General features: G+C 38.6%; 1 protein-coding gene across 1 annotated transcript in view; it reads right to left on the reverse strand.

The window, feature by feature from the left end:
* Positions 1–1840: 1840 nt before the first annotated feature.
* Positions 1841–14674, reverse strand: part of DCP1B (decapping mRNA 1B) — a 43305-nt gene continuing 30471 nt past the window's right edge. Inside the window, exons 6-9 of the mRNA XM_031589885.2 lie at positions 14390–14518; positions 12804–13640; positions 6354–6602; positions 1841–4175 (exon numbers count right to left, since the gene is read on the reverse strand). Coding sequence (XP_031445745.1) covers positions 4095–4175; positions 6354–6602; positions 12804–13640; positions 14390–14518 — 1296 coding nt within the window. The 3' untranslated portion in view covers positions 1841–4094. The remainder of the gene's footprint in view (positions 4176–6353; positions 6603–12803; positions 13641–14389; positions 14519–14674) is intronic.

Raw genomic sequence — 14674 nt, forward strand, 5'->3', positions numbered from 1 at the left:
TTTGATCTTCGTGGTATCTTCTGAGTATGAAGCAAAGAGGCAAAAGGCCCATGATTTATTTGTAGGTCTGCTCTTCTCACAGTGACTCCATCAGCAGCTGGGCAGCAAGCAGGAGAGCTGTCAGTCCTCATCATACCCTGAGGTGTGACTCAGCATATCCTCTACTGGGGCACAGGTTGCCCAAAGAGGTGGTGGATGCCTCATCTCTGGAGACATCCAAGGTTGTGCTGGACAGGGCTCTGAGCAACCTGATCTACATGTGGGTGTCCCTATTCAGTGCAGGGGAGTTTGACCAGATAGGTCCCTTCCAACTGAAATGCTTCTGTGATTCTATAAGTACATTTACCCCCATGCCTCACCAATGCAGGTACCTGCACTGCTGCTCACCAAACTGATCTGGATTTAAAGCAGCATTGGTGGGGAGAGAGTCTTAAAATGCATTGTGGAAAAACAGGACCAGGTTACTATGAACCTGTCTTAGTCCAAATGAAAAGGAGAAATGTATTGGAAAAAGGAAGGAAAGCTGCACACTCCCACACCAGTCTAAGTGTGGGGGGAGACCAGTCTGCCTCTACAGCCAGCTTAAAGTGTTTATAAAGTTGCAGTCTTTGTTTCTTCATCTGTGTCTTGCAGGACCACATTTCCTCCTGTTTATACATGCCAAATTCCTCCTTTATTCCCAGTCCTGCTCAGTGCAGATTCATGCCCACAGGTCAGAACAGGCTTGTTATGGATAACCATAGCAGTTTGGAAAAGGCCAGAAGTCATATGAGGCTCTTAAAAATCCTTAGTCAGGATGAACAGTAAAGTTTATCATATGTTGACTGAGGATTAATTTTTTAGTGCATTATTCACTTTCATGACTGGAATTTTATCTTTTCTCTAGGTTTCAGGAATCCCTCTGGGTAAAGCTGCTGCCTTCTCATAACATTTTCAACATTAGAGCCTCAAACGCTTGATGAAAAATGTCTTTTAATCTCATCTTTTCCCCAGCAAAGATCTCCAAGTTTGCTAAAATATTAACTATGTTTTTTAATATCCTAAAGGGACTGAGTTATCTAGAATTCTACTGCACTTATGACTGAAATTCAAAGCTCAACACATTGTAAACAGGCTGTCAGAGGAGACGAAGCATCCTGCCTATTCAGCCACATGCTGCTGCTGGAAAATTTTTATTTTGCTGTACAGTTTTAATTATCCCCTTTGCAGCAACAACAAGGAAGCGCAGACAGAAAAGCAATGAGAGCTAATGAATGAAAATCAAATTAAGGATTTGAATTTTCTGTGAAAATGGCCCGAGGAAAGGTTGGGATGACTTCACAGAATATTACGGATTTCCATGCTAAACATTGACAGAATTAGTTAGAGATTATGTTTCAGTATTTGACTGACTTTATGCTCCTCATTTTATCTCTCTGGTTCAATAGGTATGGAATTTTGCAAGAAAGCAAACAGTACTAAAGTGGAAACACTCTGAAATCTAGTATCAATTCAATGCTGAGACTGGGATTAATGCGTGAAGCACTGCTGCTAAGTACCAACTCCCAACATATTTACTCTACTGGGAAAAAAAGAGAAGAAGAAAACTTAACAGTATATTAGATAATACACATCAAAGAAAAAAAAATCACATGGAGATACTGTGGGAATGCCTTAATTAAAAGTAATGCTGTCCTAACAATTTTTCTGATTTTCTACTTCCAACCTTTAATCCTTTTTCAGATTTAAAAAAACAAAAAACAAAAAAACCCACAACATTCCAAGAGTGGCAGCCATAAGGGCAGTAGCCTTTTCTTCTCCAAAGACCTTGCTAGCTTTGGGGCTCCCTAGTCTCCCTAGCTCTAGTGGTGTTCTACAACCAAAACAACTTGGGAACCTGAATGTTCAGAACCACTCTAATTTCAAGGTAAGTATCTATAAAACCTGACATAAACATTCTGGCGTCATGCACAGACCTGACTGCCTAAAGAGACAGTCCCAGCTGATAAAAGGCTATGAGGCAGAATAATATACGTTTTCGTCACTGCATGAAGATCTTGCAGCTTTTCCATGGTACTGGAAGGTTCTGGCTGTATTTCTGAAAAAGTGTCTTTCTGGAACGGACTCTTCAGTTTACAGTAGAAAGAAGAGAGAATAGGGCACAGCACTTCTCTCTTCAGCACAGCACGGAGCCTAAGTTCAGCCTCCAGTTCCCAAATGCCTCTGAAGAAGCTGATTTTGCCATCTAAAATAAAAAGCTGAACAACAAATTTGGCTGCAATTCAGTTTTGTGGAGTTTTTTTTTTTTTTTTCCAAATATAAATGTTTCTCCCATGACTAGAAAACCAATCAATCACAGCCACAGTCAGAGATACTCAGGGATTATCTTTACCTACCAATTATAGAAGGTTCTGCATGTCAAATTACGTCATAACTATCCATCCCCGTCATCCCTAAATTGTACTCTCACAGATAATCCAGAATCACACACATTATGCATGTATTTAGTTTCATACAAACTCCTTTGTATTGTACTTTGTATTTGTACTCCAGATTCCAATTTCTTTCACAGCAGAGAAGAAATGAGAATTAGGTCTTGCTGCCTTTAAGGTCTGCTCTTTCTACCTGTGCAACACGTTCTTTTCAGGGAACCCAATTTAGTAACAAATGGAACAAGAATTCAACTTGCTCTCTGTGAGCTACTTTGTGTAGGAAAAGTCTAGCAGTTTGATAGCCACAAGTCTCTTGGGATTATTCACTTGTGTATAAAACAAGTAGTTCTTCACTTTTTTTTTGTTGTTTGTTTACAGCCTTTCCCAAGGAATGTGAGAAATTATCCCTCCCCAACGGCCATATATATGGGGAATGGGGGTAACCATATAAATAGTTCAAACTACACTAATTGAAACGTATGTCCCTATTTACACTGAAGAACCTTTCCCTCACAGATGAGGCAGGTGAGCTATGCCTACATACCTACATTTATAGCCCACCCAGATGAGTATATACTCATTTGTGCATTACAGGTCACACTGCATTACAGGTCAGACTGTAGCAAACTTGCACTTAAGCAGGAGATGCTAATGAAAATAAAGAAAAAATTTCTTTCAGCCACTTATTCTAATCTCAGTAATGTTTCTTCTGCCAAGTGTAAGAAAATTTTAAAGTCACAGAAATACAACTGATCCCAAGAATTCTAAATATATAGTCCACTGTAAAATAAAATGAAATCACTACAAAGTAGAGACTATCCATTTTATTTTCTTTAGAAATGGATCAATGAAACCACTGTGCTCCAGAAAAAAAAAACAAAACAAAAAAAACACACTTCAAAAAAGAACTTAGAACTTTTACCAGGTAGCCTCCCCCTTAACAAAGCTGCACGTTCCTTACAGTAATGCAGATTGGATCTGGAGTAATAGAAACACGAATCCAGTGCCACCCCAAAGCTATGCTGATAGCAAGTACATTCACAAACAAAACCCTCCCCCCTGGTTCATCAAAACACCTGCAGAGTTCCACTTCTACAGCTAGCTAAAAATATTTCTGTTAAAATAGAAAAAGATTTTTCTACAAAATTTTGGGGGATATTCATGACATTTCTTCTAAATCTCTCTGCAGACAACTAAGTAAGGTGACATAACAGTTTACCTAAGATTTTCAGTTCCAAAATTTCACCAATTTTCACTTTCCTAAAAAAAAGTCCAACATTGCCACCATGTGGTCAGAAATGGGCATCGTTCATCGTGGAAGTCGCATGTGATATTGGAGGAAATGCACCCAGTTAATGAATAACCATGCTGTAAGTCAAAAACGAAACTGAATTCTGAGAACGGTGACTTTATGCAGGAAAACCAATTCTAAGTATGGGCCAGTCTACGAAAAATAGTTTGCGATTAAGTCTTCAGCATTGTGACACTCCCCTCCCTGAAGGCACGATCCATTTCCACCCACTTCTTTCTAAGTACAACAAGTACTTGCTAACGAGCAAAATCTGTGTGTATGCAAAGTGCCCAAGACCATTCATTTCTTTAAATGTAACAAGAAAATTTGGAAGCCTTTTTCCTGGGATTCAGGAAGTAAAATTTCAGAATAAAAAAAAACAAAAACATCTTTCACATGGATTTCTTCATTGCTGCCTTTCTCACACTGAAGAGATACGCTTCATAAATAATGTTTAAGAAGTTGTCATCATTCTGAAAAACAAAACACAATCGTTACTACGCAGAAGACATTCTTGAGTACACAGATAAGGTTCTTCTTTCATTTCACAGACAAAATACTTTTCAACCCTCCTCTGTCTTAAGAAGCATACAACAGAAGAGTTATTTCCTGTACAAACATATATTCTATGGCTTGGATGTAATATATAACTGGATGGGAAGCACAACTCTATAAGTAGTAATGAATAGACAGAAAGTAAACTTTCTAAACTCACATTGATTTATCTTGACTACACTGTTCTTACATGATACTGCAGAGAATACAGCTCAGAACAACTTGATCTAACTAACCTAATCTAATGCCCCTGTTCATTGCAAGGGAGTTGGACTAGATGGGTCCCAACTAACTCTGAGGATTCTATGACATAATCCTGTAATTTCTTCTCTTTGCCCCCATTTACCTAATAGTTTCCTTAAGTTTCTTCCATTAGTTCATTGATTATTATAAATGTTTCCGTAGGAACAGTGGAACACTTTGGGTTTTGCTCCTATACTAAAACCTACCTGAACAAACGCTTCCATCTTGTTTATCACAGAATGCCTTGGGCTTGAAGTAACTTCAAGTTCTTCCAGCTCCAACCCCCTGCCATGGGCAGGGCTGCCACCCAGTCAACCTGGCCCTGAGCACCTCCAGATTGGGGCACCCACATCTTCTCTGGGCAACGTGGGCCATGGCCTCACAGCTCTCTGAGTTAACAAATTACTTCCTAACATCTCACATAAAATTCCCCTCCTTTAGTTTAAAACCACTGCCCCTACTCCTATCACTATTAGACTGTTTAATTATTTTAGACTTAACGCTCCTACCACGCACTGCTCCTTTTACTCTGATGCATGTTTAGCTTTTCTCTTTAGAAGACCATTTTTTTCAAGAACTAGCAAACTTACATTAAGAAAAAATGTCTTAAGTAGCTTACATAAACATATGAAGATAATTCAAATCAGGGTAGTCCTTGAGGAAAACCAGGAGCAACTGAGATTGTAGTGTTATATAACTGAAAATGATAGCTAAGAAACTAGCAATCAGCATCATGTCATTAAGCAGTATATAATTTCCAGGTAACACAGTTAATCCTAGCTGTCATCAAGAACAGCGGGACTGCAAATGCATTTTACAAACACAATTTCAGAGCAGAATCTAGTTTTCTTTGACAAGTAGTCTCCTTTTCAATTTCATACACGGTTTTCCTACTATCCAGATATTCCACGTATATAAGACAGAATATTACAGTACTGTTCTTTTTAAACCCAACATAAAAATAAAGAGGACAACGAGAAGAACAGCTAATGTCTAAAAGATACTATTTTATTTCTCAAGTTTATAATTTAAACTTCATTTTATGTGAGTCACTTCAGCATTCCAATAAAGACATATTGTATTGCCAAGCCATATAGTTTGGCCTACAAATTGGACACTTCAACTTGTGCCTCCATTCATTATGTACTATAGCCAGTTCTTTAATTCTACAGTCTCAAACTCCAGTCTCCAGGTACTAATTTCAGAGCAAGTTACTTAAAAAAAAAAATCATAATCATTCATGTAATCCCAGAGCAGTAAACAATCATCTCCTATATGCTGTTAATGCTTTCTCAGATTTAAGATTGAATAATTCTAGCAAGAGGAATTTTAGCATTTCAAGTAGAGAATTACACAGAACAGACTGAACTAGCATGTTGTTAGGTTATCTAACCCATATTTTAAAGTTGCTCACACTTCCCATCTGAGTTCTTCTTGCTGCTAGCATGCCTCTTTGAAGTATTTGCCTGCTAAGATAAACAACCTTTACTTTGCTAAAAATTCAACAGGTGTTTTTCCAGCTCTCAGGACAGCCTTTTGAAGCTTTCAGTCATCTTTATTCTTTTCCTTCAATTCTCCCTAATCATCCCTCCCAAATCTCAAACTGCATTGATTAATCACAGTGCATTTAAGCTAGCAGTATGCAAGAGTCTATTACCTCCCTGGTCTATGGAATAGTGCTCAATTAACACAGCCATAAAAAGCACAACTTCCAGCACATTCTTAATTACCCCCTTAGCCTCCAGACAGATGAATACAACTCATTAGATGCCCAGGTGCTTAAGTGACCAGGTGCTTATATCAAAGTGGGAATAAAGGTTTAAATTGAAGTAGAAGAACTCTGGGTACTTCACCTGGATCAGGTGTAGAAGTGTTTCCTGCAGCTGCATCTTTGTCACTGAGTTGCTGGTGATCACAGGTGGCTCTGGGGTTTGCAGTGGTAGGAGAAGGTTAGCAGAACTGGCAGCAGGTTCTTGGTTTGGTGCTGCTAACAGCCCACTTTCATTGGCCTTTGGTGCAGCAGGTGTGGGCTGAGTGAACACCATTGGGGACATCAATAAGGTAGGAGTCACAGTGGCAGGAATGCGCTGAGGTGAGATTACCTGTCCACATAAAAATTATCAATTAAATAACCTATTTAATTAATTATATGTGAATTGAGATGATTAAAGCTGCAGACTGATTAGCAACAGGTACAGAAATTGTGGGAGATTGGTGCAGTTACCTGAACCTCCAAGTTCAGGGCTCCTATATGATTCAATTTCGGATTAAAAGGACCTCCATCCAAACTGAGAACGCAGTCATGAGTTCAAATACAATACAGTCTACCTGTCAGGCAAATGATCTGAGTACAAAAGCATGTTATCACAGAAATCAGACTATAATTGAATAATGAGTATTTTCAGAGAACGCAGCTGTGAAGTTTTCCATAAGGTCAGTAAGCCCTGAAGTTTGATAATATTCTTTCTTACTTGCAAATACCAATAATAAAGCTCAGTCTTTGTATCAAATACTAGAAAATATTTGCCAATTATCATTTTCAAATTGCTGTTTGTATGTATGTACACATGCATATATATACATACATATACGTGCATATACACATCTATATTCTCTTTTTATGTTAGGAGAAGTGAAACAAAATGGAGATTAAATGATTTATTTATAGACCTGCAGTGAACTAGTGGCACTGTCAGAAACAGGACTGACTCCCAACCAATACTCAGCTCATAAAATCAAAATGGCCCTCAAAGAGAAGGAAAATCCAGACACTGCTGAAGTTCCACAAGTTCTCTCTTTGTCATATCCATGCCAACATGCAAATATTGATGTCAAAGAATTTTTACATTTCAAATTTGCGATACATCTCAGAACTGTAAAACCTGCAGGATTAGTCAGCACTAGCAAATATATGGCATAACAAAGTTTATTCACTAAGTTTGTAGATACTGAAACTTTCTGCTGCTAATTCTAGTAATAAATCCTTATCAGCTGTCTCCTCAGCATTCAAGCATTCAATCTTTTTTTTCCAAAGAACAGAATGCACAAAGGAATTAGTTTGAGTCTGCTGTGCTTGGAACTGGAGCATGATTTATTGCTACTCCATCAAGGTGAAAGGCTACAGCATCACTGCGCTCTGTGTCCTGAGTTACATTTCAATTTTGAAGAGAAATTAAGACTAAGAAAATAGATCTGAAGTTGATCTCTTAGGTGTTCAAGACAATGCACATGAACATTAAAAAGCATTCTTTCTTTCATTGGTTCTCTTAGCCCTAGCTACAACTGCTCTACACAAGACATTTCTGAGCAATATTAGGCAACAATACAAAGAGAATAGAATAATGAAGACTGAGATTTCATGCTCACTGGTGCTAAATTGAAGGAAGCAGAAACACTAGGGGCCAGAACAGACCTATACACATTAGAAAGTATGCAATATGCGTCTCAGGCAAAAATCTCCCATTATGCTTTCTAGGTAAACACTGTTCCTCTGTTTCTCAAATACAGAATATTACTTAAAAAATCCAACTCTCTACTTGCTATCTTTTTCTTACTTTGTCTCTGTGAGATGACAAAGTAAATAATCAAGTCTGTCTTACAAGCTCCTGAATGAATTAACAGTATTTCTAGCTTATTGCAGGCTTGCTTCAGAAAGCAAGGTGGCACAGACGTTTGTGCACCTATGCTTAAAGAACAATGCTCATTTTAGAGGAAAACCATCAGAAGTCGTGGATTTACTGATGTAGATTGAGACCTTCAGCAGGTGCACACACATTCTGCTGCAGATATGCCTGTAGAAGATCGGCTGCCTCCAGACACTCATGACAGCATCTCTGACCTACTCATCCATGCAGCTTGAATGACTCCTCTTTAGTTTATCCCAAGTAAAACTGGTGGGTTACCTGAAATCAGCTGATTTTTCCTAATGTGATTTAAAGAATGCATATACAAACTGCTCTGCAGGGTAGGAGTCTTCAGGAGTGGTGGAGAGCAGCTGGAGGAGGTAAATTGTCTCACTAAGACAGGGAAACCTAAAACCGATGATGTCAAAGATCTAAATAAGTCCCTTGAAATCAAAAGACACTTCTCTTTAGAGTCTGGGACAAACAAACAAAACCTGACACAAGTTATGTAACAAATAGTTACTAATATCCAACATACATGTGTTTTGCTTTAACAGACATATCAAAAATTGTTTATTTTGCTCTGAATAGAAACAGTTTTTTGGTAGAGTTTTCCAATCATATGGATGGTATATGGAATAAGCAATACTGCCATCTACTGGTGATAGAGCTAATATCTACAGGTTACTGCAATATTTCAAGTATTTGCCTCAGAAAAACAGAAAATTAACGTATATTTTATTTTCAGCCCATACTAAGTGCTTTTGTGTGCAAACATTAAAATGTATTTTCTTTTGCTAAGAGATCATGCTCAAAGCTTCTGCCATTTAAGAAACTTATACGTAAGCCAGATGGTTGCCTTTTAAAACATGAAGGCAAATTTTCAGTTTAGATTCAGTTCAGATAATCTCCAGCCATCCAACAACTGATGCCCATCAGCAAATGTAGGGCACTGGACTGGCATTGCTAGTGTGATTCCTACAGAGCAAAACTTTTGCTGAGAGCACTGGAAGCACTCTGTACAGATATACAGCCTTCAAACCAGTCTTTTAGCCTTGAGTAATTTTGTACAAGGTGCAACAGCCTTTCCAAAACACTACTGATCCCCTTCTTTCTCACAGAATCTAACACGAGCTGCTCGTGCATCCAGCCTTCCCTGAATTAGCTCCAGCTTTTTCAGGTCAACACTTATATCTCTGAGTCACTAATAACAGAGTGGGAGTCTACTGTCAGTTGTGCAGCAATAAAGTAAGAACAATGAAAAAATGTGCAAGATAGTCACTGCAGCACGTACTATTCCTCCTCTGAAGCACAAATGCTCGCTAAGATATGTTTGATGTTGTGCACGGCTGCTAGCAGCTAGACATTACAGCTGGCAAATTCACATAACACCACGCACTAAGAAACACATGGCGCTCCTGTAATGGAGACTGGGGCCTGGCCCTGCTTCCTCCTTCTGCATGTGCAAAATTCCACTTCCATCAAGCACTCCTGTGGAACATCAGCACCCAGGGGATGCCATGGGCTGTTTGTAGGGGCATTATATAGAGCTGAGAACACTTCATCTAGGAACGGCTCCAGATTTTTAACAATTGCTGTTACAATACAGCCAATTATAATGCTAATCTTAACATTGTTTTGTCTCTCGGGTATCACCCAGAAAATTTTAATTGATGGGTAACTATAGAATCTGAGATTACATTTCATGACAAGTTTAACATATCTATTGCATTCTTCTCGGCATGCTTATAATCTCATGCTGAAAATGCAGTTATGGTAATAGGTATCTTTGATGCTGGCATTATACCACTAGCTACTATGTACTGTATACACATTCAGAACATGTAACACAGTAGGTTTATGATACATTTTTGATGGAAAATGCTCCAAGAAACCAAGTGAGTGGTATACAGTATAAGTGGACTTCTGAAGAAAAGATCAATTTGTGTCAAGGTTATTGTAAGCATTCTTAAAATCACAATTCTGATTAACATAAACACTTCAGCATGCATGAATCTATAATTGGCATAACTCATGCCTAATACTAAGCACATGTTTAAAAGCCCGTTGCAGATTAATGCGTTCTTATTGCATCCAAAGCACGTGTTACTCACTGTCTGCATAAGGAATACTTCTCAGAGAAGGGCTAGCATCAGACGAATGCTTCCGAGCATTATTCCTTAGCTTTTCATGTTTAGTTTTATTTTTTATTCTTTTTGTAACTGGTCTTTTCCTCTCCACGTGGGAGAGTGCAGTTCTTACACCATATGGAGATGCAGAAGCCAATTTAAAATTGGACTTGTAATGTGTCAATTGTGGAAAAGACTATTGCTTTAATTTTCTCAGCACTGCTGATAGATCTGGGATGTTCCTGTAATGTGATTTTTCCAAACAACAAAGACACTGTCCAGATACTCTTCTATTCCTGTCAAGCGTTTTAGCATTCACTTTTTTCATATGCTGGATTACAGTAAAAGATGCAATACCAAAAGATAAGTAATTACAGAGAACAACCCTTTTGCCGTATTTGTCATCAGAATCTACTTTGATCAATTTTGCATGAGCATGTGCAGATATATTGATGCCAACTCAATTTCACTCAAATGTCTGTCTGCAGGCGTGGCAGCGCTTAAAAGCTTTTGTCTATGGTACGGATGTGATTATAAAAAGATTAACGTTGGCTTTAGAAGTTGTTTTGAATTGTTATCTTCAAGAATCTCTTCATATGGCAAATTCATGGTAATCTACGGGAATAAAGACTTATTCCTTAATTCCTATCCCTTTTTTTCTTTTTTTTTTGGGGGGGGGAGGGAAGGATAGGAGGGGGGATCTTTATGGACTGCTCACAGCCATTGCAAAGTGGGATTCAGAATCTCTTCAGGTGTTTTGTGTGTGTGTGTGTGTGTGTTTCTGTTTTTGTTCCTCCCTGTTAAAGCAAACTTGCAGCAATAATTCTAGCGGATGTGACTTCCAGTGAAAATTGTCCCCTCCCTCAAGCTATTGCTCTGTTTATACTAAAGCTGTAAAATTATTGTAACTGCATTATTAGTGAGATCCTCAACTCCCTTTTCATACTGAAACTAATGCTGACATCAGTTTCTTCCTCAAATATACACAAAGCCTCATCAGCATCAATACGGATTTTTCATTTGAAAACACATCAAGACTTTTTCCCCACTCTCTACTGCAAATACTAGCTTGTTATGCATAGCCTGGTACTTGCCTCATTTCAGTTTTACCTCCCAAGTAAGAATGTCCTAAGTCTCCATGCTATACATGCATTTCCCAGTGAAGTGGACAATTTGTAGCAGGCAAGTTCCATTCCCAGCAAAAATTCCAAGTAAATTACTGTGACTCTAGATCCTCTTTCTATTCATTAGCACTTCACTGGAAAGTCAGATTGCCATCTGTAAGCAACTGACCCTGAAAAATTTCAGTGACTAATCCACCAAACGCTCCTTCACACAGATCCAAAATCATGCTGGTTTAATTGAAAGAATTAAAATAATGGTGGCTATTTGTTCTATCAAATTCATCTTCCTCTGACCTCTCTCATGAAATTAGAAATCGTGATCTGTCAGTGTTTATGACAGGTGTGGCCCACGTGGCCCTTAATTGTTCAATGGCTGTTTCAGCCTCCTCAGGTGAAAAATAGCTTTCTAGAAGTAATGAGGACATTTGGAGCAGTAGTGTTTCATTCAGTTATTTAAGAAGTCGCAGTAGAAAAGCAGCAGAAAAAAAAAAAAGGTTTGTAATTTGGGTAAGTAACTTGTAGACTCCAGCACAATATAAGGCTTGTGGATTCTGCATCTCCTCTATAAAGGAAGTAAAAAGAGACTTTAATGCTCATCCTCAAGCAAAGCACACATGAAGACATTCAAATGTGGAAGTTCCTTCAAAGAATGACACTGTTAGCAGAAAGCAGTTGCCTAGGATTAGACCCTTAATAATCACATTTGAGGTTCTCCTGAAGGACAGAAAAATGTATTCAGTAGAGACGCACCATCCCTTGATGTCTCCTGAACTTTCTGACCCCAATATCAGGGGCACAATCAAAAGAATTCAGTGTCTTGGAGATTTGCTATTTTTGTTCCCCCCTCTTTTTAAGACTTTTATGCACAGGGCAACTTTTCAAAACAAAACTTATTGAATAAAAAAACAAAACTACTGAACAGCTTGGAGTAGCAGTTATGGTCCAAGATAACGAATTCAGCAACGTAAAAATAATTTAAAAGCCTGTTGTTATAAAGTAAGCATCCTTTCAGCATCTGTAGCACTTTTAGCAACTGGCACAAAAGGAACACTTACCTGCACAGAAAAAGTTACGACTAATTTTGTGAAGAAAAAATACTATTATACCCATAACATTACAAAGTATGGCCACTGAAACCTACATGCCATTTCTAAACATGTCTGAAAAAGAAAGAAAAGCTACATAAATACTACAGTATTTCTTGTCATTACCGATGTACAAGAGACATCTCTTTTGGTATTTAGAATATAACTGCTTAGTAAATTAGAACTTCCTCATGCTGTTGATGAATTATCATCTGCAAAATGAATCACGTGTGCAAGACAGCAACACAAAGTAAGGCAGAAAGAAGAATATACTGGACAAAAAGAAACATAGAGAATGGCCCTTAAAAACTTAGAAAACTGTTTCTGAAATTGTTTATTTACCTGAAAGAGAGAGCTCTGCTTTTCCGTACCCGGTGCCTTTTCTATCCAGGAATCCAGTGGTTTCAAGGTGTTGGTGTTCTGAGTAACAACAGGAAACTTAGCTGCCAAGGTTGGTCTGCTGGATACATGCAACTGTTCTTGTTGCACTATCTGGAGCTTCTTCAACAACTCCTGAGGTGATATCACCCCAGAACTGGCTGTCTGATTGCCAGAGAGAGAAACTGGCTGTCTAGGAAGTTTGGACTGTTCTTTACCAAGCGTCTGAGACTCTAAAGTCTGACCTGGCAGGGAACCATTGAAATATACCAAAGGTGGCTGGGTCATATTATTCATCTGTGCTGCTGGCGCTCCAACAGCAGCAGGAGTCCTGCTGAACACAGAAGCTGTTGAGTTCACAGATCCTGTTGCACTGGGATCCATTTTAGTCATCGACCCTGACTGACTCTGTAATTTCTGTAACAAACTCTGAGTACCAGCAGCATCCTGAACTACATGAGATGTAGCAATGCCACGAGAAGTCACAGGCTGGAAGAGTCCTGTGAAAGTCTCACCCACAGGGTGGATATTGCCATTTTCACAGAGCCGGTTCTCAGGAAACTCAGCAAGCGGGTGAAGGTCTGTCCCACGCACCATAAGCTTCTGAATAGCAGGGCAAAGCTGTTTCTCTGCACAGGGAGAATGCCTGCTAGGTTCTTCATAGGAAAGAGAACGTACCACACCCTGCCTAACAGGAAGGTTCTCTTGATGCTGTTTATTAAGTGGTTCTGTGACATCTGTTTTCTCTTGTTTTCCAAACAGGGCTGTCAAAGACAAGTGTTGCGGTTCAGGATCTGCATTCTGAGAAGGGACAAAGAAAAAAATCTTAAGTGTAGTTATCTCACGCATGATAAATCACATTAAGTGGTGACAATATTTAGCCAGCAGTATTCAAGAAAAAGCCAAGAGAAGTGCTATGCTCTTTTCTCCCTAGAGAATTTCTAATAGTTCAGTCGCATCAGAAGGGCAAGAAAACAGTTGTCAAGCTGCTAATATGGGAGAAAACCAGTGAATCTGAAAGATAGCAGTGGTTTCACTTTAAATACCATAAAAGAGCATCTACCCTTCCAGCCATCCATACAACATTAATAAAGAACAAAAACCTCCCCCTGTGCAGAGCAAGGTCACTTCTGGTACATCTCCTTGTTACAGTTGACTGAATTCAGCTTTTGCAATATGGTATAGTTTGAAGATGTAGCAAAAGACTTCTAGATTATCTAAAATTCCCTTGAAGACAATGAACACAAAAAATGTGGTTCAGCAATTAACTACACCAGCTTGTGATCAAAACAGCATCTCAACACTGAAAAACAAGGTGGTTTTTTATTTTTTTATTTATTTTTAACTGCTGCATCAGGATACTACGTCTCAGTACTCAGATTGGTGGGATGGAAGCAGACTTTTTTATATAGAGATTGGTTTTGCATTTAAAACATAATCCTTAATGTGGTTTTACCAAAAATTCTTGCATTGATCTTCTGATCTAAATAAGTACTCCTGGTTGACTACTTGATTTTAACACTAGTCAGAACACACACAAAACACTTTACCTTGCTTTGCTGAGATATTCGTTGATGTTGATTTTCATTAGGCTTCACTGGAATTGGTTTGATTAGGTTGGGGTTGTTACAGATTGCAGAGGAACTAGTTATTTGTTTTGGCTCAGAACAGGTCTTACACTGAAACAGAAAAACAGTATTTTTGAGTAACTATTATTGTACTTTTCCTCTTAGTTCTCTACCATAGTAAAATCCAGACCTAGCTGGGTATTCAGTTAGCAAAAATGACTGCCCTAGCACTGTGAGGTGTTATGCTGTTGAAGGAACTACAACCTG

The sequence above is a fragment of the Phasianus colchicus genome, chromosome 1, assembly GCF_987193195.1.
Source record: "Phasianus colchicus chromosome 1, bPhaCol1.hap1.1, whole genome shotgun sequence".
Classification (NCBI taxonomy): Eukaryota; Metazoa; Chordata; class Aves; order Galliformes; family Phasianidae; genus Phasianus; species Phasianus colchicus.